Genomic DNA, 27,374 nt, shown 5'->3' on the forward strand with positions numbered 1-27,374 from the left:
GGCAGGACAAGCTGATCTGATCAGAGGATCCGGTGACAGCTGCCCTGATGCCTAATGCTCTTGACAGCAGCTGCGTGACTCACTCACTCTTGGTTAGAAAATGTCTCCCTGTCCAGGCAACAGCTGCATGCCAGCTCTCCTGAGCCATCGCCCCCTGCCCCGCGCACTTCCAGACATGCCATGTCCTTCCACATGCCACCTCTGCTTTTCTCTTTGTAGGGGAAGCCCTGCCTCTCTAGGTCAAGTGCTGCTTGTTTTGTAAGACTTGGTTCAAGTTTCCGCTCCTCTGAGCTGCTACCCAAGTTGTGAGCTGAGTTTCGCTGCTTCCTTCTGCGCCTGTCTGGCTCCATGCCTGTCCATCTTGCATGGTGCCTGAGCCAGCTGCTCTGCCAGTGTTTGTCCACATGTCTTCCCCACCCAGATGACCGGGACGATCTCCCATGAGGTGATCGCACACAGCGATCACTTCATGAAGGATTGCCAGTTGCTCGCACCTGTATCATGGTCTGTCACCCCACTGAAAGGACACTGGTGTTCTGGGGGTGCGGCAGCAAGCTCCATAAACATTCCTTTGCTAAAAACAAAGCCTGGTCACAGGGGTATAGGTGCAGCCTGGAATGCTGGGATTAGTCCAATGTATTAGGTGCAGCCGGAAGCAGGGCAAGAATGGTGGCCCTGGCAGGCCAGAATTATGGAGGCTCAGATTATGGAGGCTACACTGATGACAAAATCCCCAAGGACCATCCTGGAGCAGCAGAGGTTCCAGGTAGCCATGCAGGAATCTCATGGTCCTAGCGCCTTCCGCAGACCTGACGGTTTCTTGCTTTTATTTTCTTTCAATTAAACTTCATAGTCTTAAAGTGAGAGGACGCCTAAGGAGCAGGTGCGGCAGCAGAATGAAACTAACCCAGGAACCCAGGCAAATCCTGGACAGTGAGCTACCAGAGCTGAGGCACAAATGGAAAACCAGGATGGCGACAGAAGCAGCTTCCGAGGGACGGTCAGGACAGATGGTGCTGCTTCCCCACCCCGCTCACTGAGCTTGTAGGCCTCAGCTGCCCTGCCTGTCAGAGGAAGGCGGGAGAGGGTTTTGCATGTGTGTTTTACCCACATGTTGTACACTAGAACATGTCCTACACAATAAACCTAATAGATCCAGCAGGTAAAGCAGAAGGAGCAGGAAGGGACCTGTGCCCTGCCCGAGCACGCTCCACCCCCTCCCTCAGAGGACAAAGTCTGCATTGGAAGCGGTCTGCAAAGCATCACATGGGTTTGCTCATTTTGTCCCAGGGCTGCCAAACTCCAATGACCCTGCAGGCCAAATGAGTAACATAGCAGTCTGCCCACCCAGGCTGTTCTGGAACTGCTGCCGGCCTCCAGGTAATATAGGAACATAGGCTCTATTCAGGACCAGATGTTTCCAATAGCCAATGCCTTTCAGACTTTCACTTAGCAATGCCACCTGCTACCCTCCTGGCGTTTTGCTTCTGGAAGGCCAAGCTGCACTCCCTGCGCTGTCCTCTGCATCAGAGATCCAGTCCTGTGGTTTGGAAAGCCAGCGTAGGTAGGGCAGAGGAAGAAGGCCTCAGAAGTGGAGTCAAGGCTAGGGGTACGGTGGCGCGTGCTTTTCAGTGTCCCCTTTGGACTGGCCTCTGAGCCCAACCCCATACTACACAGGTAATAAGATTTAGCAGCCAGGGACCTTGCACGCCATCCCATGTGGGCACCAGTTTGTGTCCCATGTCCTCCACTTCCCATCCAGCTCCCTGTTTGTGGCCTGGGAAATCAGTCAAGAACAGCCCAAAGCCTTGGGACCCTGCACCCGCATGGGAGACCCAGAAGAGGCTTTGGGCTCCTGGCTTTGGATCAGCTCAGCTCTGGCTGTTGTGGCCACTTGTCTTTCCTTCTCTTCATAACAAAGTTGAGCCATTGCACTAGGCCCACCCACATACAATTGTAACTAATGGGTCACCTCCTCCCATACGTTCTTGTTAGCCCCAATTGCTGACAGTAAGAAATGGAACATTTATTTCTTCTTTTTTTCCTTCTATAACAAATGCAACAATACTTTAAAAAGTTCATGGGAAATTGTCTTGAAAGACAACGCATTTTGAAATTTGGGCATACTCTTTTCCATAATATGCATTTTTCATGAACATTTGTAGTCCCCATAAGTTTCTGAGTGCCAAGGGCATTCATGGGGCTGCCCGAGAAGTTTAGGATGACTACCCTGGAACAGGTGCACCCTTGGGATACACACAGCTCTGTCAGACATGGGGGAGGGGAGGATGGATTGTGCAACAGGCAACAGGGATCCTGGAGCAGATGCATCTTAAACAGGCAAGAGTCGTGGGAAATGTTGACCCCGATGAGCGTTGTGGGAAGCTGCAGGGCCAGTGGCCAACCGGAGAAGGAAGTGGGCTTTGCCGAGTCATGGGAGGAAGGGGTTGGCCTTGGGTGTTGCTGCCTCTGGAGATGCAGACACGACTTTACCCTCAGCATCCCCAGAACTGGCTTGGTTTGCAACAAGACTGTTTTTTTTCTTTTTGCTCTTTGAGCAGTCTGCAAGGACCAAGGAGCAGGTTCCTCTGATCATCTGAATTATCCTGAGACCTTTTGACTTTAACTGAGCCCAACACTCCAAATGCAAGGCTGGAGAGAGAGAATGAAGGGACGCGTCCAATTCCACAGACACTAACAGGAGCCCATCTTTGAATGTATAAAATGGAAACCCCACTTCAAGTATGAAGCCCCCCAAACAGTGTGGAGATTCCTTAGAAGGCTGGAAATAGAACCACCATGTGACCCAGCAGTCCCACTCCCTGATATTTACCAAAAACACTGGAACACAGTGAGTCAAAGAGATCCCTGCACCACTATGTATTCACAATAGCCAAGATTTAGGATCAACCAATGGGACCTTCATCAGACGAATAAAGAAAATGTGGTATACATGCAGAATGGCATATTATTGAACTATAAGAAAGCGTGAAATCCTACTATTTGCAGCAAAATGGAAGAAACTGAAGACATTTCATTGAGTGAAAAAAAGCAGACCCAGAAAGACACGTCCTGCATGGTCTTCCTTGCATGTGGTAGGTACAATTTAAAAAAGAGAAATACCTGTGTGTATGAGTATTGCTGCTAATGTAGTTTTGTAAAACTTTATACTTCTGTCAAACCAGTGATTAAGAATGTTAGACTACTATAGATTTAATGATCTATGATTTCTCTAAAATATATGGTATGTGGGTGAGATGGTTGTTTTTCCACTCAGTGTTGTTTCCAGCAGTTGCCTACACTCCCACTGACTAGGGTCTTTTCGGTTTTTACTTGCTAAACGTATTACTAAGCCTTTTGACTGTAATGTAAATTTAAATTATGTTCTCTCAAAAACTAAAAAGAGATATAAAGGAAGGGGGGAGGGAAGAGAAGAGGAGGGAGACGTGCAAGCAAGGAAGGAGAGGGTACCATAACGCTAGAATTGTATCTATGAACCACACTGAATGTATTCAAGACTAGGTAAAAATTAAATAAAGCAAAAACAAAACATGAAGCACACCCCCACTGAAGCCATGCCCCGGCCCCACCCTGGACCCTGACATCCCCGCTGGACAAATAGGCAAATCTCCAGAATTTCTGCAGGGCCGGCTTGCAAAGGCTGGAGGCAGGCTTCCAAATGCAGGCAGAGGAGCCCCCGAAATGAGGCTGGTGGTCACATGGCTGTCCCAAGTGTGATGCCAGGGAGTGGCGGGTGTAGGGGAAACTTCACCTGCAGGGCAGAGCCTGGGTCCTGGCAGCTCAGCCCTAGTTAGGAGGGATGAAATCCCATGGAGGGCTCCACCACTCTACCCTCTTCTCATATTACAAACAGACTTGGGATCGGATGTCCCAGAGCGGAGCACTGACTAACGTGAATTGCAGCAGCCACAACCATTGTCATAGGCCCAAAGCAGCGTAAATACAGAGATTGAGAGTTATCCCACTGGGACAGGGGACTTCCCTGCAAGCAGGGTGCAGTCCCAGGGGAAGGGAAAGAAGCTCAGCCAACCAGAAGACTGAATCGTCATTATGCACTCAAGGTGATTTGCCCAAGGTCACAGTCAAGAGCCAGCAAATGGCAGTCAGACTTGAACTTGAATCAGTCTTACAAGGAAGCCCATGGCCTGTAGATATTTTGTCTATCCCAAACCTGGTGCATAGATGGTCTTCTGCTCATGGTCTCTTCAACCAGGCACAGAGCTGGTGAGCAGACCAGGTTTTGTGATGGTTTCTCTTAGTGTCCCAGTATGTCACTCTACCTATTGCCATGTGACTTCATTTTGCATCATGTATTCCTCTGTCCTTGATTCTGAATATAGTTATGGCACCTACTTTGGCCAGCGGGATGCTAGGGGAGACTTGAAAAAGTTTCTACTCAGCCTCGTTTGCTGCTCCTGTCACCATTAGAAGGCTTTGCAGAGGTCAGTCCCTGTTCTATCGGGAGATGGAGCTCACTTGAAGCAGAACAGCCACTGCTAAGGGGCCCAGCCAGGCCCAGCTCAGTGCAGAGCCTCCATTCAACCTGCACCTGTGAGAATGGCCTTGCCAAGCCCCACCCCAGGTCCAGGCCTGCGAGCTATAGCAATAATAGTTTCTGTGCTAAGCCACCGAGCTGTGCTGGCCAGTTTGCGTAAGCAAGTTGGCCTCGCTCAGTCATATTTGAACACCTCTTTTGCAGAACCCAGTCAAGCAACGTTGGCATCTTGAACATTTCATGGAGCAAAAATGAATTACCAGGCTATCCCTTCTGAGCTGCCCCTCCCCCAATTCCTATGCACTTAGCATGCTCTTAAAAGCAAGTTTGAAATGTAGCCTATAAGATGTGAATGGCTGGGCCTGGCACAATAGCCTAGTGGATAAAGTCTTTGCCTTGCATGCGCCGAGATCCCATATGGGTGCCGCTTCTAATCCCGGCAGTCCCACTTCCCATCTAGCTCCCTGCTTGTGGCCTAGGAAAGCACTTGAAGATGGCCGAAAGTCTTGGGCCCTGCACCCACATGGGAGACCCAGAAGAAGCTCCTGGCCCCTAGCTCAGCTCAGCTCCGGCCATTGTGGCCACTTGGGGAGCGAATCAATGGATGGAAGATCTTCCTCTCTGTCTCTCCTCCTTTCTATATATATGACTTTCCACTAAAAAATAAAATAAATCTTTAAAAAAAAATATATATATATATGAATTGTTTTTTTCCCTTCCTCTTAGCATTCATGTGCCCTGGCACTGCGGGGTGCAGGTCTGAGTGCTGCTTGGGGTTTAGAGCCGAGGACTCTGCTAAATCTGACATATCAGCATGCCTGGCTCTCATGCCCTAATCCAGCTTCCTGTCAGTGGATGGTTCAAATGGCTGGGTCCCTGTCACCCTTAGGAGGCCTGGATTGAGCTCCTGTCTTTGGCCCAGTCCAGTCCTCTCTATCTCTCTGCTCAGCCAAATAAAGGAATAATTTTTTTTAAAATTTTAATGTTAGCATTGTTTACATAGTTGAAAAGAATGCACACCCATGTGGGCCTCTGATTAGGATGATGAGGGTCAGGTTTGAAGGAAGATGGGTGGGACACACGTGATCCAGTCAGTCCTGTGGCCTAGCCTGGCCCATCTCACATCATTCTGGCTCTTGAAAGCACCAATAGGCGTTGGAGCCCCATTAGCCCATTCCCAGACCCAGTCCACAGGCATACTAATGGGTGCTGCAGCCTTGGTCAACCTGGTCTACCCACAACCCTGGCTATTGCACTCACCAGTGGGAGCTGCAGCCCAGCAAGAAAGTTGGTCCCCAGAGTTCCTCTATGTTCTATGCACAATGGCAGGTGCTTTGACCCAGCCTGGCATGGCCTACCTGTAGTCTCAGTTCTCTGTGGCAAGTGTTACCTGGTAACACCCAGGTAACAGCCTGAGTATGCCCAACATCCTGTCCTGGCTCTGATGCATCCAGTATATGCTAAGGGCTGGCCCAGCCTGGCCCACAATTGCTGACAAGTGCTGCAGCCTTGTCTGGCTGGGATGGCCCCCAGCTCCTGTGCTTCGAGAGGGAGCTGTGGAGCAGTAGGGGAGTGCCCACAGTTTCCCTACCAGGGCTGCTCCCAGCCCTAAATCTCATGCATGCTAGCAGGGGCAGTGGCCTTGCTTGCCCATAGTCCTGTCCCTTGCATGTGCCAGCAGGTCTGCAGTTTGCCTCTACCCAGCCTTTTCCCAGGCCTAACCCCTGCAAGTGCCAGGTGGGTTCCTATCAGATGAGTTCCGTGGTCAGGCTTGGCTGAGCCCATCACCTCCCTGGTTCTCGATGTAAACCTGTGGGTGTTGCAGTCCCACAGGGGCAAGCCCACAATTCCCCCTATAGAATCTGCCTCCAGATCTTGTTCTCTGGCTTCCTAGTGGGTGCTTTAGCCCAGACTGAAGCGGCCCACTCCCTGCTCCTGGTGGGTGTTATGGCCTAACCCAGCCAGGCATGCCCCCAAGCCCAGTGGGCAGTGGGTGATGCAATTTAGCCCAGGCCAGGTCCCCATGTGGGTGGGTGCCTTGGTCTGACCCAGACAGGCCTTGGAGTTTCCCCTCTCTAAACCATTCCCACCTCAGCTCCCTTGCCTACCTATGTGTGCATTGACCTGGTCCATGGAAGACTCCAGAAATCATTCCTTCCCTGTCAAACACGCTGTCAGCTGCTTCCACTCCAATATGTGCAGACCCCTTCCCCAGGCAGTCTACAGCCCCCTGCCTGTCCCAACCCAGAACTTTCTGCCTTCTGTATATCTAGGAAGGGGAAGGGAAAGGAAAGAAAAGGAAATGGAAGGAAGGAAGGAAGGAAGGAAGGAAGGAAGGAAGGAAGGAAGGAAGGAAAGAGAAAGAGAAAGAAAGAAGGAAAGAAAGAAAGAAAGAAAAAGGAAGAAAGTAAGAAAGAAAGAAAGAAAAAGAAAGAAAAGAACTATGCTGGCACACTGGTATAATTAACACAATTTGGCGTTCAACAGGCCCAGATACCCACCAGCTAGTAGCTGCTTTTTTCCCAGCAGTGTAGCACTTGCATAAGTAAAAATTTAAAAATGAAGTTTCTTTAGGACACAGCCACATCCATTCCTCCACACACATCTTTGTCTCTACCAGGTCAAAGCAAAGTAGGTCCAGCCTGAAACCTGTGGTCCGCAGAACCGGAAACGTTAACTCTTCAGCCTTTGATGGAGAAAAGATGGCTGATCCCTCACACAGATGGAAACCTTAGTTTTTATTCATGTTAGTTAAAAAAAGAGAGAGCAAGAGAGAGAGAGAGCAAAAAACAAAAACCCTATTCATTCCGAAGTCATAGAACGGGTTTGACTTGTGTTTTATAACTTGTAAACTAAGCAGTACTTTCAAAAGCATTTCCATTTTCAGTGTTTCTGAAGTTGGTTTCACTCGTCAGAGTCTGTGGAGATCAGAGGAGAAAACATTTCTTTGGGACAAGGAGAGCAGGGATCTGCTGGTCACCAGCCAGAGAGCAAGAGAGATGAAGGCAGGAGATGGCGCTCAGGACTGCGGGGTCTGCTTCCACCTGCTGCTCACAGAGACGGCTTCTCTGCCCTCGGGCCTTCCTCCGTCACTTCCCCCTTGATGCCTTTCCTGCTCATTGCGCGCCCCCCAACTCCAAAGGCTCACACCCCTTCCCACCCCAGCGCTAGAACACATTACCCCTGCGTGTTCTATGTCACCACTGGCAAAATCATGTCCTGCCTATCCAGTGCCAGTCATTGTAGACACGTTGAGGGTCTTGTCTGTCTCACTGTTGGGCCTGATCCCCAGTGCCTGGGCACTATTTGAAACATCTTGAGTACCAAAGGAAAAGAATGAATTAATTAATGGAACAAATTGAATCCACTCATTAATTCATCCTATTAGTTATGGGATCCTATTAATTAATGGGATACGATAAGAGCAGTTAGCAGCCACATGGATACCAGCGAGCCCTAGGTCCCTGCTTCTCTCCCTCCTGGGCTGGGCACCACGGCGGATGGCTGGGGATAGGGTTTACTGCTATTTACACCAAGAGCAGGGACCAAAATGAAGGGGGCAGCACACAGATGAGACTGCACATCAAAGGGGCCCCAGGTGCCCATCCTGCTTCCTGTAATGCCCATCCCCCCCTTTGACTCTTTCAATACTGGCCCAGTGGCCACTCCCTGCCAGGTGCTGGGACCTATGTACTGAGAAAAATTTCCTGTCTGGAGAGAAAGTGACAGGCAATGACAAGGTGCGGGAGGGGGCAGTGGAATGTGCTCGGGCATCCTGCAGGAGGAGCACAAGCTCCGACCTGCCTGAGCCAGGGGCAGGGCAGGGCAGGGCAGATACACTGCTCTCTTTGCAAGTCAGGAAGCAGGACTGCCTCAGGACCCGACAGGTGCAAACGGAATAGAGGTGGAGCTTGGAGGGCACTCGAGGGAGAGGTGAGCTGGCTGCCCCTAGCAACCGTCCCTGGGCAGGAGGATGGGCCTGGACAGAAGGGGGAGCAGGACAGGCTGATGTCCTCAGAGCCCTCATCCCCTGTCGTTTTGTCTCTACCCTCAGTGTAGGTTTGTCCCTCTGAGGACTGCAGGCCTGAGCTGAAGAACCTGGCCAAGCTGTGCTGTAGCTGACAAAAGACACACGCCAGAGGGACCTACTGAGGCTCCTGGGACTATCCAGGGCACACCAGTCACCTGTCCACAGGCTGCTGCCCAGCCCATCCATATTGCAGCTCCCATACTGGTTATTACGACAGGGAAACACTTCCATGTTTAGTGGTTTGGTGATTGAGTAGCTGCTCCAAGCCCCTGCCCCATGGCCCCACACTGCTACCAGAGAAAGATGGAGAAAGAGATACAGCACGTTTGTCAGCTGGTTCACTCTCCAGATGTCTGTAATGGCCAAAGACCGAGCCAGGGCTGAATTCGGGAGCCGGGAATTGAACCCAGGTCTCCTACTGGGTGCTAGGCATCCAACTACGTGAACCCTCACTGCTGCCTTCCAGGGGCTGCCTTAGCAGGAAGCTGGAGCCAGGAGCTGGAGTCCCCTGAGAATTTACTCAAACACAACCACGTGGGTGTCCTAACAGGTCACACACCAGTCCCTCACCCTCTTGACATTTCCTAGTCAGAAGTGCCTTCTGTTTCCCACGGGGTGCCTATTGACTAAGGAGTCCAGCCTGGTGCCTCCTGCAGAGGGTTGGCCAGGCAGCTCTCTGAGAGCCTCCATCACTCGAGGATCTGCTGAGCGGACATTTTGTGCATAGTCGTTTGCTTGGGCCAAGTTAAAGACTGAGCATCTGAACAGCAGAAGCTGATGGTCTCACAGTACTAGAGGCAGGAAGTCGGTGAGGGCAGGGCTGGCTTTATTCCAAGACCTCCTCCCTTGGAAATGGGTCCCCTTCTCTACCTTCATGCAATCTTTGTCTGATCACCTCCTCTTATAAGGACAAATAACGTGGGAGTAGGGTCCTCTCATATGACCACGTTTTACCTGAACTGCCTCTTTAAAGGACAAAGTTAACACTGGGGGCCAGGAGGGGCACAGCTTCCCTGTTAACAGGCTGTGACACCCCTCAAGGTTGGGAAGGGTCCTTTGTAGCCCTGCCTTTCCAGTTGTCCCCATTCCTATTGTCATTCAGTGCTCATCTTGGTGGGTGACCTTAAACAAGTCCCACATCACCTGCTCAGCTTCCACATCTGTGAGATATGTGTGTGTGTGTGTGTGTGTGTGTGTGTGTGTGTGTGTGTAGAGGGCAGGTGGTGGGAGGAGGCGGGGAGGGTGTCTCTCAGCCTGGGTTTCACACGGCACACAGGGGCCGCCTTGGCTGCGTTCCTGTTTGTCTTTCGGGCAGCTGCACTTCATCTCATGATCCAAGCAGCTGTCTCAACAGCACACGCTGCCTGTCACGGGGGGTTGGCTGGTGATGGCCCGTGCAGCAATCTGCTTTGTCCTGGGACAGGGCTGGGGACGACCCAAAACAACACGGAAGGATGTTGGCTGAGCAAGGTTACCTTGCAATGCCGGAGGGTGGACCCTGTTGATCCATACTCTTGTCACCACTCATGACCATGTATCCCTGCACCCAGCAAGGCACCCCTGCGCCTTTGCCCAAGGCTGTCCCCTTCTGCCTGATCACTGCCCAGATAGGAGTCCTCAAGTTCCCCACAGGGTCCCTCTCCGTGGCTTCCCTTAGAAGACCACAGCCTAGGCAGTGTGTCTCACTGTGGCTCTGGAATGTTCCTGTGCTTGGGGCCCTGAGTTATACTCATCTTCTTATGTCCCGCTTCCTCAGCTGGGCTGTGGAATGGAGCTGGGAGGAAGACAGATCCAGGGTCATGTCTGTGCATTCAATAGACACTCTGCAAACACCCGAGGATGAGCAAGCGAGCCAGCCGCCTTGTATAGCAGATTCCTCCAGAGCAGCTGGAGGGTCATTTCCTCCCACTGAGTTGTTAGTTTCCCTCCCCCCTTGCAAGCACAAGCCACTTGAATTCTGATTGTGTGCTTGTGGGGGTGAGGGCTTAGGGCAGGTGAGTCTGTCCCTGCTGGCCTGCAGGGATACCTGGTTTACAAGGAGAGGCAGATGCAGTAACAGGTGGGGCCCAACAAATCAGCGTCATGAAAGCGGCTGTGGGGGTCACTTACTGTCATGGGAAGTAAGAGGGCTCCAGAAGGAAAGACAGGAGACCAGCAGGTGAACATGTGTGGGACCAGGATTTGGACACAGACTCAGGCTGGCATCCTTGAGGCATGGTGCTCTGTCAGGTGGGCTGTGGCTCATGTGGTTTGAGACAAAGCACGCATGTGTGTTACAGACAGAGGCACAGCATGCTCACTTCCCTCCGAACTGTCTGCCTCTCCCACCTACCCATGACTACTCACTGGAATGATGTGTGATTTCTACTTCCGACATCCTGGCAAGGAGAGCTGGCAAGGGCTGGCTGGCACATCAGCTGGCCACCTGGAGCTGAGTGCACCATTAGAAGCAGCAAGCTGAGCATTTCCCACGCTTGTTAACTGGGTGTGCAGCCTGCACGTGGCATGCCCAGGCCTTGAACGGGGGCCAGGCAGAGTGAGTGGGAGGTGGCAGCTCACAGAGGCGGCATGGCGTGGAGCTGTCCCGTGACTGGGCTCCTGCCCGCTGCTGCTCGCACACCTTGCTGCTGACTCGGTCCTGGGATAGTTCCTGTCCCTGGCCTGCTGATCTTTTTCTGCAGCCTTCCATGGCCACCGGTTAAACAAAAAAAAGCCACAATCCCCTCGCCTTTACCCTCTGGCATGGGCAGACAGACCCTGGGCTATGGCAAGGGCGTTTCCTCAGGACAGTCACCTAACCCTTTCATGCTGTGTTGTCCCCTCTTTAGAATGAGGCTTCTTTTCCTGCCCTTCCTACCTGATGTGTGGTGTAAGGCTGCATCAGATGAAAGGGCCCAGAAGACTCTAGAAGCTGGGCTATGCAGTCATAGCTTTACTTTGATCCCATTTCCTGGGTGGCAGCAAGAAGTTCACTCCCACCGCAGTTGTGTGTTCCACCCCTGGTGGTTCCACAGCTGAGCTGGGAAGGGGATCTGGATAGCAACCTGGGACACCTATGGAAAGCACGTGCCTGCTGCCAGCTGCCAGCTGCTGTTCCCTGCACGGGCTTCTGCTTGTGCGGGCACGGCCCCTGAGCTGTCTTGCTTGGTGTCATTTGCTTTCTTTTTTCAGAGAGGAACACAGCCTCCTGGACTGTCCCCCCTGAGCCACATCCTAACGCAGGGCCCTTCAGACCCCTCACAGGGTCTCCTCTTTCCTTCAGTCGACTTTCTTGGGTCACCAGGCAGCTTGAAGTCCACTCAAAGGTCTACTTTATTCCTCATTCGCTTCCTAAGACTTTATCCTCTCCATGAGTAGACCCAGGACCCTCCAATCCATACCCCAGATGGAAACCCCAATGTGCCACTCCCACCCTTGGTGGCTTACGTTGACAGCAGGCCTCTCGCCACAGAGCTGCCAAGGTCACTGCAAGGCCATGATAGGAACATTTCTTCTCCTGCAGGGCCCCTCTCCAGCCCTGGCGGGGCAGCTTGGGCTTCCTCCCAGCACGTGGGCTGATCTTCCAGAGGCCACAGTCCAAGAGCACAGACCCAGCCGGAAGTGCTTGTCAATCTTCTGCTTGGGCGTGTCTTCGGCATCTTCATGGGTCCTCCCTGGGGGCTTTCAAACCAGTATTGTCATCTGAAACTAACAGACTGCACAGACTTCTCCAAGTCAGCAGGCAGCCCTTTGGACAGGAATTCCGTCTGCGTTCTCCCTTGCTCACTGCCACCCTCAGATGGACCCCTGCAACGGGACCCCCTGTCCTCTCACTTCCCTGCCCCAGCTGCCTCAAGGCGCAGAAGAGGATGCAGGGAGCTTGTTCAAAGTCACGGAGCTACTGAGCAAGACAACTAGGGCCAGAGCCCAACACTGGGTTGCTCAACAGGCGTCTTCCCTTCCGTTGTCCTTGGACGAGGCCACAGGCACTTGGGTGAAGCACTGGAGTTTTCCAAAGGATTGACAGGTTTCAGTGAGCTAGGTCGCTGGCTCAGACCCCACCCCCAAAGTTGTCTGTCCTCACCATTTCTCCCTCTGCTTTCAGAGACCCCGCAGCTACATGCAAGTCCTGCGGTGACCATTCACCCAATGGTCAGCCACATCCATGCTGCTGTGCTCTGCGCTGTCACGCAGTGCTGTGTGCGAGCACACCCACGTGTCAGCGTGTGTCTACCTTTTGCTGTCAAGCATCCGCCTTCCGTGTCCATGCCAAATGCGATCCACTCAACCAGCCATCTGGCCACCCACACCGGCTGCCCATGTGGGTTTTTCCTTTATTCTGGACTTTGGAAAGCTTACAAGACTGTGACAACATAACTGTTGCACTACCTGTTGTGCCTGCTGGACTCGCCCTGAAGTCGACCCCTCACCCCGTCTTTCTTTCTCTCCTCATCCTCTCCCCCTTTCTACTGCCTATTGAGCCCCAGCTTAGGGCCTGATCCTGGGAACTCTCCTGGCTTTTCTTCTTTGCTAGAATACAAGGCCCACCCTTCCTTGATTTATTTTACGGTCTGGTTACTCCTTGAAAATCTAGTCATTTCCCCCGTTGAGCAGTTTAGCCCCTCTGATGAATCAAGGCTTCAATGTCAGGAATAAAACCCTTCAATATGTGCACACTTAGACTATTTCCTTTCAAACAAGTGACTTCCTAACACCTCAAACCATGTAACTCTGACTCCTCCGTGGCTTCTAAATACCGCAAGCCTCTTCGGAACACTGCGGGTTCCGCTGCCTCCACATCTAAGCTGTCGGTCAAGTGCATCTCCAGGCGCGGGACCCAATTCCTCAGCTCTAGACAACTCACTTTTTGCTTTCCCAGGGTTACACTTGTTATCGCCGAAGAGAGAGATGAGCTTCTTTGGGGGCCCTAAAGTTCCCAGTCTCAGGGCTGTTGACTCTCGGGGTGTAGGTTGGGCCACCAGGCCGTCAAGGTGACACAGTTGGCAACAAGTGCTTGTCTCGGACCTGGCTCGTTGTTGTGTCAACAGGACCCGCAGGCAAGTGCTGGCAGCCTTCATGGGGAGGGACTTGGGGTTCGGTGCCTGCTGTTCTGCCTTAGCTCAGGATCATTGTTATTATGTGTTGCTTGCATTTCATTACAATCAGCAGGGCCCTGAAGCAGCCTGACCCATCAACTGTTTTCCCAGGACCTCCGGCTAATCTGTAACTTGCAACACAAATCATGGAACTCTGTTACTTCTGAGATCCGACCTGCCTCTCTGGTTCTTGGCACAGTTCCTACTCTGTGTAGAAATCTTTGATGTCTTAAAAAAAAAAAAAGGCCCTGCGCAATGGCTCAGTGGCGAAGTCTTCACCTTACAATCACCAGGATCCCATATAGGTGCTGGTTTGTGTCCCAGCTGCAACACTTTAATTTTTATTTTTTTTTTCAAGATTTATTTTTATTTTTATCGCAAAGTCAGATATACAGAGAGGAGCAGAGACAGAGAGGAGGATCTTTTGTCCGTTGATTCACTCCTCAAGCGGCCACAATGGCTGGAGCTGAGCCAATCCGAAGCCAAGAGCCAGGAGCCTCTTCCGGGTCTCCTACGTGGGTGCAGGGTCCCAGGCTTTGGGCTGTCGTCGACTGCTTTTCCAGGCCACAATCAGGGAACTGGATGGGAAGTGGGACCGCTGAGGTTAGAATCAGTGCCCATTCGTTCTGACTAGGCTGCAGCTCTGACTGTTTTGTGTGAGGGCCGAGTGTGTGCTGGGCAGAATCAGGCTGGACTGCAACCCCCATTGTTTTGTGGGAAGACAGGGCTGGAAACAGAACTGACTCAACAACTGCAACCACCAGTTGATTGGGGGTGACGGACTATGCTGGGCGCTGCACTGGCAAGTACACGCAGGAATCTGGTCTGAGGTCACCTCAGACAGTTTCTTTGGGGGTCTCTCCAGTCGAACTGCCGAACTCAGACCCCCAACCATGAAGAGAGGTGCAGGTTCCATGGTCTGCCATGGAGTGCAAGTGTCAAACTGAGCCTCCTCAGAGGCCCAGATGGAGCAGTGGACAGCATACCCAGGTGCACATGGAGGATATGGCAGTCCATCGGAACCTGCAGAGGACACCTGGTACCACAACAGAGGACAGAACAAATCAATCAACTGCCCCAGCCATGTATCGGCAGTGAAAATCTGGGCAAACGGAGCCTCTAAGGTGGACTATGTCAGCCAGTGGATTCTGGAGAGATTTCATTGTGCTTGGAATGGCGAGATTGGCAGCAATTCATAACTGTTGAATTATCAAAACCGCTTGAGCAGGACCCTCGGAGCATGCCACATCGGGGACCTGGGATGGTTGTGAGGCTGGGTGGGGCTTCTCCCTTTATCTTCCCTTTTACCCCAGATATAAAAAAAGAAGCAATAATGTGGAAACAATAGTCCTACCCACTTTCCTGTAGCTCTCGACCCTTTGTGTCCTAGTCAACTACGTAAAGATTGTTAAAAACAAAACAGAACTGGTGCCCATATGGGATCCCAGCGCGTTCAAGGCAAGGACTTTAGCTGCTAGGCTATCATGCCGGGCCCTGCAGCACCTTTATCCAGCTGTCTGCTTACAGCTGGTAAAGCAGCAGAGGATGGCCCATTTGGGGAGTGGACCAGCGAATGGAAGGTCTTTCCTTCTGTCTCTCCTCTCCATAAACCTGATCTGCTTTTCCAATAACAATAAATGAATCTCATATACATATATTGTGTGTGTGTGTATATATATTTGACATGCTCCTGATGACCGAGCTGCCTTGCTCAAGCTGCAAGAATAGACCATTGTATGCAGACATCCAGAGCTGCCAGAGAGAAACAGAATCCTGCTTACCAAGCTTTACCTGGTTATTAAAATAACCTGTTTAAAACCTTCTTTGAATTGGAACTAGCTTTGTAATTAGTTACATATGTGTAAATATTTTTGTGCATATATTCACTTTTTGTGTTTTTTAAGCAGCCTGGCCACTGCGGACAGCAGGCACCCCTGACACCAGCAATCGGGAGCTGAGGGTATTCCCAGTTGTGCCGTGGGCAGACATGTGAAGGGACCATGCTGGATGGCTTCGGAGGAGACAGGCAGAAAAGGTGTCATTATCGTCACAGTTCTAACATGCTTTTCTCCTCTACAATTCACTTTTCATTTTATTTATTTATTTTGCAAATCAGAGCCATAGACAGAAGGAGCGAGAGCTTCCAGCCACCGGTTCACTCTCCCCAGATGGCAGCAACAGCTAGTGCTGGCCAGGCCCAGGGCGGGAGCCAGGGGCTTTCTTCAGGTCTTCCGTGTGATGGGAGGGGCCCTAGGACTTGGGCCTCTTCTGCTGCTCTCCCAGGCCATTAGCAGGGAGCTGGACTGGAAGAGGATCTCCACCGAGTCAGACAGCCCGAAGGGATACTGCTGTCACAGTGTCGGTGTTCCCCGCTAAGCCACAAGGCAATCTATACAACGTGAGCAGATCTTTTGTACAGTGTCAATGGTCCTTCCGCTCCGAATGTTCTCATCATGGCGTGCCTTGGTATCCATTATCTTGAGGCCAACAACAGATATCCTTTTTTCAAAATCTTCTTTCAAGAAATCATATCATGGATTGTGGAATGACATCGTTGGGTTCAGGTAAATGCCACGTGTCAGAAAGCAATTAGAATTATAGGGCCTGGCATGGTAGCCTAGCGGCTAAAGCCCTGTGCTTGCATGTACTGGGATCCCATATGGGCACTGGTTCGTGTCCCGCCATGCAGTAGAGGATGGCTCACAGTCTTGGGACCCTGCACCTGTGTGGGAGACCCGAAAGAGGCTCCTGGCTTTGGGTCAGCTCAGCTCTGGCTGTCGCGGCTGCCTGGGGAGTGAATCAATGGGCAGATTTCCTTCTCTCTGTATATCTGCCTTTCCAATAGTTACTTATTAGTAAATCTTTAAGAAAAAAAGCCATCTTTTTTAAAGATAGAATTGTAAAATTATGGACACAAACATGTCCAATCATGTCACATGACTAGGTGCCATTTCCTGGTGTTAAGTTTGTGGACAGCAGCCAGTTCCCGGGCTGACTCCCTGAGGCTCTTCTTCCGGGCACCCTGAGCCAGCTGGGGGCTGACTGCAGCCAGGGCCCTCATCCCCTGAGGGCGCCAGCCACTATATAACCCTGGGTGATTTGCTTTCTTATTAGTCAAAGCAATCTGAAATAATGCTGGCAAATGAAAAAGACTAAGATGAATGCTGGTTGAAAATGTATCCCACAGCGGGGCGGCCAAGGAGCCAGCACAGAGGGGGCCTGGCCAGTGGCGTCCAGCTGGTTAGTCACCCAGTGTGCTGTGCTGCTGTCAGCTGAGCAGGGCGCAGGAGGCAGAAAGCAGGGCTGCGACTCATCCCCCTGGCCACCAGCCACACCCCTCACAGTCCACCCCCCAACCTTTCACATTCTGGGCCCACTGGGCTTTAGACACATCTCTAACCGTTCCGTTGGCAAACGTCATTTTGATCTCAACATCCGGGAGAAATCAGTGCACCCACTCAATACAGCACATGGCCATGAGGCTGTCCAGAACAGCAACCAGGCACAAAACCGATGTCAGCATCCCAGAGCAAGTCTAGTTCCCACACAGGAATCCCTTCCCGGGAAAACACTGGTTATTGTAAATATTTATGGCCGTAAGAGGAAGAGCTAGTCCGTGCGATTCACTGCCGAACGAGACGCCTATGGCCCCTGTCTCCCGCAGCCCCAGCTTGGTAAGTGCACTGGCTGTTTGGGAGGTGGGCAGCGGGGCACACCCCAGAAGGCAATGTGGAAACATGGGAGGCGCTGGGCTGGAGAGGGGGCGTCACAGCTGGCCCTCGCCTGGGCTGGTCACAGAAAGCCACCTTTCCTTCCTCTCCTGGCAAAAGTGACAACCGCTTTTTTTTTTTTTTTTTTTTGGTCCAGTTGGACCTTCTGGGTTGTAAAGATGAAATGAAGGAGCTCAGGACACACATTAGAGAGACCAGGCAACTCTGGGGTCTTCTAAGGACACCCTGGTGCAAATGGCACCGCTTGGAAGCAGGCAAGCTCGGCAAGGCCCTGGCGTGGGGAAGGGACACTGGGCATGTGGCCCCGAGCCCAGGGCTGCCCTGGGAAGGCACAGGCAGGGCTCGGGGCTGTCAGAACCCCAGCAGGGTGAGCACAACCCGGACTATTCCAGGAAAGCCCTTGGAACATGCAGACGCCAGCATTTCAGGGGAATAATAAAAATAAACCCAAGTCGCTTGGGGCACACTTGTCCTCATCTTTTTTTTTTTTTTTTTGCTTGGAGCCACGTCTGCCCCTTAGGTGTAGCATCTGCAGTTCACCAATTTCAAAATAGCGTAAGTTGAACGTGTCTGAGTAGTCTAAATGAAAACAACGTTTTCCTGTGCTGTGAAATAGGACTGAAGTACAAGAAACATGTTCGTGTATTCGGTACGTAGCTCTCGGGCCCGGTATCCGGTGCCAGCAGGTGCTACTCACGGAGCCCACGGGGACTACGGGAAGGCTCGGAGACGTGGTCGCCTAGCCTGCCCGCACAGGCCCGCAGAGGGTGGCCCGGGGCCGGGAGCTCCAGCCCGGGCAAGGGGCGCTCCCAGCAACGGGCACTCCTTCTGGAAGCTTCTGCACAGGACTTGGTAGACTCAGAGGGCAAGCGTGGAGAGGGAAGTCAGGGGACCTGGGCTCCAGCAGGGGAGCTGGCCCGCCAGCCCGTGGCTCGCTACGCGCGAGCGCCACGCGCCGACAGGGCCTCGGAGGGAGACTCGGGCTGCGGCCACCCAGGGGCACACACCGAGCTGACGCCGCCGCACGCGAGCCCGGCCTGGCGCCGGGACCCGAGGAAACACACGCCTGAACCCCGGGAGCTGCGGGAGCTGCGAGAGCCCCGCCCCTCCAGGGGCAGCCCGGAGCCCGCAGCGCGCATGCGCCTCGCCGGCGTGGCCCGGCCGCGCTGGGGGCGGTGACCCGCGCAGGCGGACGCCCGCGACGTCGACGTCAGCGCCCCGCGGGGAGGAGGGCGAAGACTGCATCCGCCATGTTGGATGCCGCAGATTCGCCATAAGCTCGCCGGCTCTTTTCCGAAAAAAATAAAATTAGACAGCGAAGCGCCGCGGGGGCGCCTCGCCTTCGCGGTCGGCGCGGGACGGGGCCCCGAAGCGCCCGAGGCTTTTTTTTTCCCCCGCGGTGGGGGCGTTGCCATGGAGACGCGGGAGGCAGGTGAGCGGGCTGGGGGCTGGGGCGCGCGGCGGGTGGGGGTGGGGCGCGCGGGAAGCCGTCTCGAGCGCGCGGGCGCGGCGCGGCGGAGGGATCCGCGGGCCGGCCGTCTCGAAGGGCGGCCGGCCGGGCCTCACTGGCGGTGTTCCGCCGCGTGGCGCGCGCGCGTGCGCAGGGGCGTTTCCAGGGCAACGGGCGGCGCCGGCGCGCCGCCTCCTCAGCAGGCGGGAGGTTCGAATCCCGGCTCGGCCGGCGAGCGTCTTGGAGGGGGTGGGGGACGTGGCTGGGGCTCCTTCCTTGCCTGGCTTCGAGTTCCCTCTCTGTGAAATGGTAACTCCCTTGTTTACGACAGCCGCGTTCCTGGCCAAGGTGTTTGGAGGGCTCACTGGGAGCCCTCGGGTATCTTCGGCTGTCCAGCTGCTGTGCCCCTTCCTCCCCGGGTACTCCGGGACCCTTGACATGTGACTGACACTCGTGATTGTCCACCCTGGACCCTGGTTTCCCACGTTTTCTTGCCCAGCTCTCCGGTTTGTGGGTCATTGAATGATGAAGAAGGAAAAATGATACAAGTCAGCCTCATAGAACCCTTTTTAAAGATTCATCTATTTATCTGCAAGAGTGTGAAAGGAAGAGAATGCCGGAGAGTGTAGCGTCCACCTGCTGGTTCACTCCTCAGCTGGCCCTGGTGGGAATCAGGAGCGTCTTTGGTCTCCCACCTGGGCTGCAGGGAGCCTTGGGTTCCTCCGCTGCCCTGCTTGGGCCCCTTAGCAGAGCGGTAACTGGAGCAGCCTGCACACGCACCAGCACCCGTATGGGATGCAGGGTTGCAGGCGGAGGCCTACGAGCTATGCCATAAAACAGTGCTGAGGCCCCCCAAACCAGCTTCCTCCAGCCTGGGATAAAATCCACACTCCCATGTGTGCCTGGCTCGACCCTCCATGCCCTTGATGGTGCCTGGCCCGTGGCCGGTCGCTGCTCAGTGGGCTCACCAGTCCCTCCTGTCGCCGGCGGGCCAGCTCCCCTGCTGGAGCCCAGGTCCCCCGACTTCCCTCTCCACGCTTGCCCTCTGAGTCTACCAAGTCCTGTGCAGAAGCTTCCAGAAGGAGTGCCCGTTGCGGAGGCTGGTGAGGCAGGTGCTGGGAGCCTCCCCCAGGCACCTTTGCAGCCGTTGTGCGAGGCACCCTGTTGTGGCAGGAGGGAAGGACACTGGCCCTGTCTCCTGCCCTCCCCCGCCGCACCGCTGTCCAGGCGTGCGGGAGGATGGCGGGTCCGGGGCCCCAGACCAGGCTACCCACAACGTCTCAACTCATTGCCATGTGCTGCTTCATGGTGGGAGGGACACTGAATGAACTGTCCCCTTGTCCCCTTGTGGGATTTACCGGACAGTCTGGAAGACTTGCGGGAAATGGAGTGAAGTGCTACGCAATAAAAACTTAAGGCTGCCATAGGAAGAGCAGCTGGGGCCTTGGCCATGGCTCTCGGGAATGGGGGAGAAGGAGTTGAGGGGGGAACTTTCATTCTTACCTCCAGCTCGGCTGATGAGGGCACTTGTGCCGGTGGTGCCAACAGCCCTTCAGTGCGTCTCTAGAGCTGAGGGTCCTGGCGCTGAGTCCTCGGAGGGCCCAGGCAGTGTTTGGATGTGACTGACTGGTGGGAGCCTGTGTGACGGAGCACCCCCAGCCCTGGCACCCCCCAAAGCTGTGGCCAGGACCCAGGCTGTGTTTTGCGCTGAGCCCACAGTCCCGCCTCACGCAGCTGCTTGCTGGAGGGTGCCTGCCTTTCGGCCTGACGCTGGCACAGCCGCGCCCGGCTGCTCCTGCCGCGTCCCTGTTCTGATGTCCTGTGGGTGTCAGTCTCGGTCCAGTGGAGGTGCAGGCGGGGCTGGCTTCGCTTGTGCTGTGACCTGGTGATCTTCAATCAGGCCACAAATAGTGAACTCTGTTCGTTCAAGTTCATGTGGGTGCTTCGCCACCTCCGACTTCATCTTTAGTATTATCTAATTTTTTGTTTAAAGTTTTATTGTTAATTTTTAAAGATTTGTTTTATTTTTACTGGAAAGGCGGATACACAGAGAGGAAGAGAGACAGGGAGGAAGACCTTCAATCCTTTGATTCGGTCCCCAAGTGACCACAATATCCAGGGCTGCACCAATCTGAAGCCGGGAGTCCAGAGCCTCTTAAGGATCTCAAAAGTGGGTGCAGGGTCCCAAGGCTGCTTTCCCAGGCCACAAGCAGGAAGCTGGATGGGAATTGGGGCTGCCAGGCTTAGAACCGGCGCCCATATGGGATCCCGGAGCTGTTCAAGGCGAGGACTTTAGATGCTAGGCTATCACGCCAGGCCCTTTGAGAGGCAGAGCAACAGACAGGGAGAGAGAGGAAGAGAGATCTTCCATCTGCCACTGCAGCCAGGAGCCCCACCTGGGTCTCCCATGTGGGGGACGGGGTCTCAAGCACTGAGCCGTCTTCTGCCACTTTCGCAGACACACTGCAGGGCTCTGCCACCGGGTAGTCAGGACTTGAATTGGCCCTCCTGTGTGGGGTGCCCCTGCTGCAGGTGGAGGCCTCCTGAACCCCAGCGCATGCCCCATCTGAGCCTTTCTTTTTAAAATGTTATTTCAGTAATTACTTGTACAGTTTATGAGACAGTCCTGTAGGCACTGGGATTTCCCCTCCCCCAGTTCCTCCCCTCGTCAACTCTTTCATTTGGATGCATATTCCTTCCTAAGCAGTATTGAGTCTGTCATTCTGCTATCTAAGTGTACCTTGAAATTGTGGGCATGGACAATGCAGAGTCCAGCATTCTATTGTCAAGGTATATTTAATGGTTTCATTGGGAGTCCATCTTTGATCTGGAAGTAGAGATGCATACTGCATTGTATCTTCACATCTGGATATGGTAGTCTATTACACAGTTACTGTACATCCATTTAAAAAGCCGTAAAGGGCCTGGTGCGGTGGCCTAGTAGCGAAAGTCCTTGCCTTAAACACGCCGGGATCCCATATGGACGCCAGTTCTAATCCCTTGGGCCCCACTTCCCATCCAGCTCCCTGCCTGTGGCCTGGGAAAGCAGTCGAGGACGGCCCAAAGCCTTGGGACCCGCCACCTGCGTGGGAGACCCGGAGGAAGTTCCTGGCTCCTGGTTGGCGCAGTTGCAGTCATGTGGGGAGTGAATCATCGGACAGAAGATCTTCCTCTTGGTCTCTTGGTCTCTCCTCCTCTCTGTGTATCTGACCTAGCAATTAAAAAAAAAATAAATAAAAAGCAATGAAACAAAATTGGTAACAGGATGCGATAGATAATTTATAACCACGTGAAGCAAAGTAACATGCTAGAATGACCTGTGTGTTGCTAAAGAAATGAAATAGAAAATAAAAAACCTTCTTGAAAAAGGCGATGCTACTGCATGACCTGTGTGTCACTGAAAGAACTAATAAGAGAAAAAGAAAAAAATAGCTTTTTTTTTTAAAGAAATGACAATAAAAACAAAAATATCAAAACCCCAAAATTGCATTGAAAGGGACATTTATAACATCAGGTACTTACAAACAACCAAAATGTCCCGTATAAATGAACTAATAATGCATCTCAAGGAATTATTAAAAAAGAAGACATGAACAGAAAGCAAGAAATGATAAAATTCACAGCAAAAGTAAATGGAATTGAAACTAAAAAAGCTAGGGCCCGGCACCATGGCCTAGCGACTAAAGTCCTCGCCTTGAAAGCCCCGGGATCCCATATGGGCACTGGTTCTAATCCCGGCAGCTCCACTTCCCATCCAGCTCCCTGCTTGTGGCCTGGGAAAGCAGTCGAGGACGGCCCAATGCATTGGGACCCTGCACCCGCGTGGGAGACCCGGAAGAGATTCCAGGTTCCCGGCTTCGGATCGGCACGCACCGGCCCATTGCGGCTCACTTGGGGAGTGAATCATCGGACGGAAGATCTTCCTCTCTGTCTCTCCTCCTCTGTGTATATCTGGCTGTAATAAAAATGAATAAATCTTAAAAAAAAAAAAAAAAGAAACTAAAAAAGCTAAATTGTATCAAGAAAGGCATTTTTAAGAAAATGAGCAAAAAATTTCCGTTTGTAATTTTCTGCTGAAGTCATTGTTGTGGTAAACTTTAAAGAAAGCCCTGATTATTTCACCTTTTTGGGTCAAGATTTATTTGTTTTTATTGAAAAGGCAGATTTTACAGAGAGGAGAGAGGAAGATCTTCTCTCTGCTGGCTCACTCCCCAGATGGCCGTAACAGCTGAGCTGAGCTGATCCCTGAGCCACCTGCTTCTGGGCCGGCAGCAGGGAGCTGATGGGAGGCCGAGCAGCCGGGACAGGAACTGGCGCCCAAATGGGATGCTGGCACTCAATTAGCCAGTTGCTCTGTTGTGCCTGTGCTGACTTGATGCTTATTTTTCTTCAGTTTTAAAATTCATGAAAGGGCTCTTTTTGTGCTCACATCCTACTTTTTAGTACCTCAGACTAAATCCTGTTCTGTGTATTACTAAGTATTTGAAATCCATGTGCAGTTTTCATAACACAGTTGCCAGCGGTGGGTGGCAGGGGGTGCCCACCTCCCCCCCGAGTTCTGCCTGCCCAGGGAGCTGCTCTCAGTCCTGCCTGCCCAGGGAGCTGCCCTCAGTCCTGCCTGCCCAGGGAGCTGCCCTCAGTTCTGCCTGCCCAGGGAGCTGCCGACGACGCCTGCAGGTTTGTCGCTGGGCAGAGCTGATTTTTTCCCCTCTGAGGTTGCTGTTGGTGTGCTGGTCCTCGCTTTACCCAGGGACTTCTTCTTACAAGGGTGCGCTGGAAACTCTGCGGAGGAAGGGCGTGGAAAGAGACTGCCAGGTTTGCAGGAACTTTTTGTGCTGCCCTCATGCATTTTCTTCAAGAATGGAAATTTCTCTGCAGACCTTGTTCTCTAGCTTTCGTTGTTTGTAAAACTTGAGCCATGCTGGCAGTGTGTCAGTGAGCTTTGTGCTCCCGGGACAATATTCCTGCACCTTGTGTGGTGAGTGCTCAGCACTGGGGGTCCCAGGGCTGCGTGAGGGCCCCTGGCTGTCCCATCAGGGTGCACAGTGGCTGTGGAGCAGAGACTGGGCCCACAGGTCTCCCCAGGAGCTCAGCAGGCTTCCGCCAGATCCCAGTAGTCCCAACTTCCACCAGCTCGCAGGACCACCGCCCAGGGACCAAGTCTCTAGCCATGGGCCTTTGGGGACACTTCATAGCCATCCCACAGTGATGGGAAAACATCCTAGTGAGTTCAGACAAACGGAGAGTCTACATGTCTTCGTTCTGAATTGTAAACTCAGACGCTGCTCTTTGCCACTCAGCTGTCTCCCAGGAAAGCATCTCCTATGACAGGAACCTTTTGTCCTCCGAACCACTCCTTGGTTTGAGGATAAGAGGGGTGTGGGGTGCAGGAGTTTGGGGGGGACACCATGGAGCATTTTCTCAGGAAGGGGGAATCCAGCCGTGGGAACCAGCAAGGAGCAAGCTGAGGGGTGGTGAGCTGGTGAGGCAGCCACTGACAGAAGGTTCTGGGCTGAGCCCTCTGTGACATGCTGAGACATCGGATGGTACATTCTAGGCCTGCAGAATTAGTTCTTTGCATGTTTTGCTTGGACATAACTTCATGCTTAGAAAAAACTGGAAGAATCGTAACCCCGTGTGGCCTCCCAGTATCAGTGTGCTACTGTATTGCTCTATCTCCCTGTTTCTGATTTGCTTTCTGAATTGTTTGGGATAGTTTCAGACTGAATGCCCCTTTACCTTCAGTGTTCATTTCCTACAGGTGGAAACATTGTTACATAAAAGAGAAAGTGCAATCCATGAAAAACTACTGCTCAGTTTCTCCAATATTCTTGAGAGAGAGAGAGAGAGAGAGAGGGAGAGAGAGAGAGAAAGAAAGGAAGGAAGGAAGGAAGAAAGAAAAGAAAGAGCAAGAGAGAAAGAGAAAGAGATTGAGATCCTCTATCCATCGGTTCGCTCTGCAGATGGCCACAGTGACTGGGGTGGCCTGGCCACATGGCCCTTCAGGCCGCCCTGCACTGCCTTTCCAGGCACCGAAGCAGAGAGGTGGATTGGAAGCAGCCAGGACTGGAACTGGGACTCTGAGCTGGGATGCTGCCATCCCAGGCACTGGCTTCACAGATTCACTGCAGCACTGGCCCCGGGTGGGTTAGCTCAGCACCAGCCTGCCAGCGTCCCATGGAGGCCTGTTCCTGGCTGCTCCCCAGCGTGCTTCCTTCCCCATGGCTGGATCCAGAGGCTGCGTTGTGGGGTGGGAGAGACAGGAAGGAACACCCTAGAAATGACTGGCCCCCTGGGCAGGGGTTGGAGGCACAGGGCTTGGCTTCGCCACAGTGCTGGTGGAGCTAAGGAGAGGTGACTGCTTGTCCCGTAGGTCACTGAACGTCCCCCTGTGACTCTGTTTAGAGACCATACTGTGTGTCCCGCTGCTGCCCACTCCGCAAGCTTCCTGTGTCACAGGATCACACCCATGGATGTTCTTGCTGGAGTCACGTTGTGGCGGCCACTCAGTGAGGGTTACCAGGCACACTGTGTCGCCTGCCCTTCCTGGGTGACCCCCTCCAGCTGCACTGGGGACCACTGGGGTATCTGTATGGGCTCAGGCGTAGCCTGTCGTGTTCTGGTGACGTCTGCACTGTGGGAGAGTGGCTGGAGGCAAGGCAGGTCATGGGTCTGGCAGCTCACATGGTCACCCCTGGCCTTTCTGTGTAAGCAAGAACCTGTCTTCTGCCTTGTTTATGTCACTGGATGCTAGCCCTGTTAGTTTAGTCAGCAGTGTGTGTAGTCTGACTGCAGGACTGAATCGGATGCTGCCCCTTACCTGTCCGGCTGCAGCCCCTGACGGTACCCGCTCCCTGGGTGGGATCGTGTGAGTCAGCTCCTTCCTGGGGTACCCTGGTCGTTTTCTGTGGAGGATGGCATTGAGAAGTGTGACCTGGAACTTGCGGTGCTCATTGTCACTGGCTTCTCAATGCTAGCTCTCTCAGTGGACACGGCTTGTACACACATGCCACATATGCGCATCTCAGGCCAGTCGTGCCCACACATGATACACACATGTAACCTCAATTCAGGCTTACGCACATGCATCTGTAACTGATTCTGTTGGGGCCAGTGCTGTGGCATTGCTGGTCCAGCTGCCATCTATGATACCGGCATCCTGTAAGGATATTGGTTCGAGTCCTGGCTACTCCATTTGTGGCCCAGCTTCCTGCTGATGGCTTAGGAGAGCAGTGGAGGATGGCTCAAGTCCTCGGTACCTTGCATACACATGAGAGACCTGGCAGAAGCTTTGGGCTCCTGGCTTGGCCTGGCACAGCTTCTGCCATTGCAACCATTTGGGGCGTGAACCAGCAGGTGGAAGGTCTCTGTCTCTCTTTCTCTGTGAGTCTGCCTTTTAGATAAATATATAAATCTTCAAAATAAGACCCATTGTGTTTATGTAGACTTCTCCCTGCCCTAAGACCCCAGGGCTCGTTCTAGCTTTCTACTGCCTGTATTCATAGCTGCTGTCTGATGGAGGGCAGGCTGGCTCCCAGGGTCCACTGCGGGTGGGCCCGCTGTGTCTCTAGGCTCTCCGTCCTCACATGCAGACCCCCAGGGTGGACAGACGGCGCCTGCGTGCAGCACGCAGGGGCCGTGGGCGCCATTATTCCCTAAGCAGTACAGGCAGTACAGTGCCTCAGCAGTGTAGGTGGGAGTCCCCTCTGTTAGGAATTCCAAGTCAGGTAGGCTGTTCCCCATAGGATAGAGTTTAATTACAGCGCTTTTCCTCTTTTTTTTTTTTTAAAGAATTATTTATTTATACTTTCAAATAGTGAACATTAACAGAGAAGGAGAGGCAGAGAGAACCTTCATGTGCTGGGTCACTCCCCGAGTGGCCAGACGCCCAGGGCCACGTGGGATGAAGCTTCCTCAAGGTGGCCCTGGCGTGGGAAGGGGCCCAGGTGTTCAGGCCGTCCTGCGCTGAGTTCCCAGGCTACCACAGGGAGCTGGATGGGAAGTGCAGCCACGGGGACTGGAACCAGCACCTCCAGGGGATGCCTGGACTGCAGGTGCTCCACCCTCCACCCACTCTTCCCCATAGCCCAAGGCTGTGCTCTTCAGTTAAAACGGTGCTCAATGTTTTCAAGGCTTTTGCTTCCGTTCTGGTCCTGGGGTTTCGCTTTAGGTCTGCCCCTTGAGGTGTCTTGTTTTGATTTTCCCAGGAGATGTGGAGTCTTGGAGGTGAGGACTGTGTTTTCTGTTTTCTGATTGTGGGAAACAAGCTGGCTGGTAGCTGAGGGTAGAGCCTGTGTATCCAGGCAGGAGTGCAGCCCCGGGGAGGCCATGGGATCGCAGGGCTGTGCAGTGAGGTCCTGCTGACGCCCCACCGGCACCTGTCCTGCAGCCCCACCCCCCACCCCCCAGCCCCACGCGGCTTCTGATTGTGCCTCTGAGGGAGGGTGCCTTCCCCTCCTTTGGGGGAGATGGAGAGTTGGAGCGTCAGGAGCTTTCCTTGTGCCGGGGGTGGGGCGCCTGGGGCTGTGTCTCTCTAAGCCCCACTGACATGGTCTTTGCTTGCCTGGGCGTG

At 53.2% G+C, this 27,374-nt stretch overlaps 1 protein-coding gene across 2 annotated transcripts in view; it reads left to right on the forward strand.

Moving 5' to 3' along the window:
- The first annotated feature begins 18,591 nt into the window (after positions 1–18,591).
- Positions 18,592–27,374, forward strand: part of ZFAT (zinc finger and AT-hook domain containing) — a 174,062-nt gene continuing 165,279 nt past the window's right edge. The window contains exon 1 of one of the 2 annotated variants that reach the window (XM_058668455.1): positions 18,592–18,784. In XM_058668455.1, the coding sequence (XP_058524438.1) occupies positions 18,610–18,784 (175 nt within the window). In that variant the 5' untranslated portion in view covers positions 18,592–18,609. Of the gene's footprint in view, positions 18,785–26,929; positions 27,029–27,374 lie in introns of those variants that run through there. The other variant, XM_058668456.1, reaches the window with a different exon arrangement.

This window comes from Ochotona princeps, chromosome 9 (genome assembly GCF_030435755.1).
Source record: "Ochotona princeps isolate mOchPri1 chromosome 9, mOchPri1.hap1, whole genome shotgun sequence".
Classification (NCBI taxonomy): Eukaryota; Metazoa; Chordata; class Mammalia; order Lagomorpha; family Ochotonidae; genus Ochotona; species Ochotona princeps.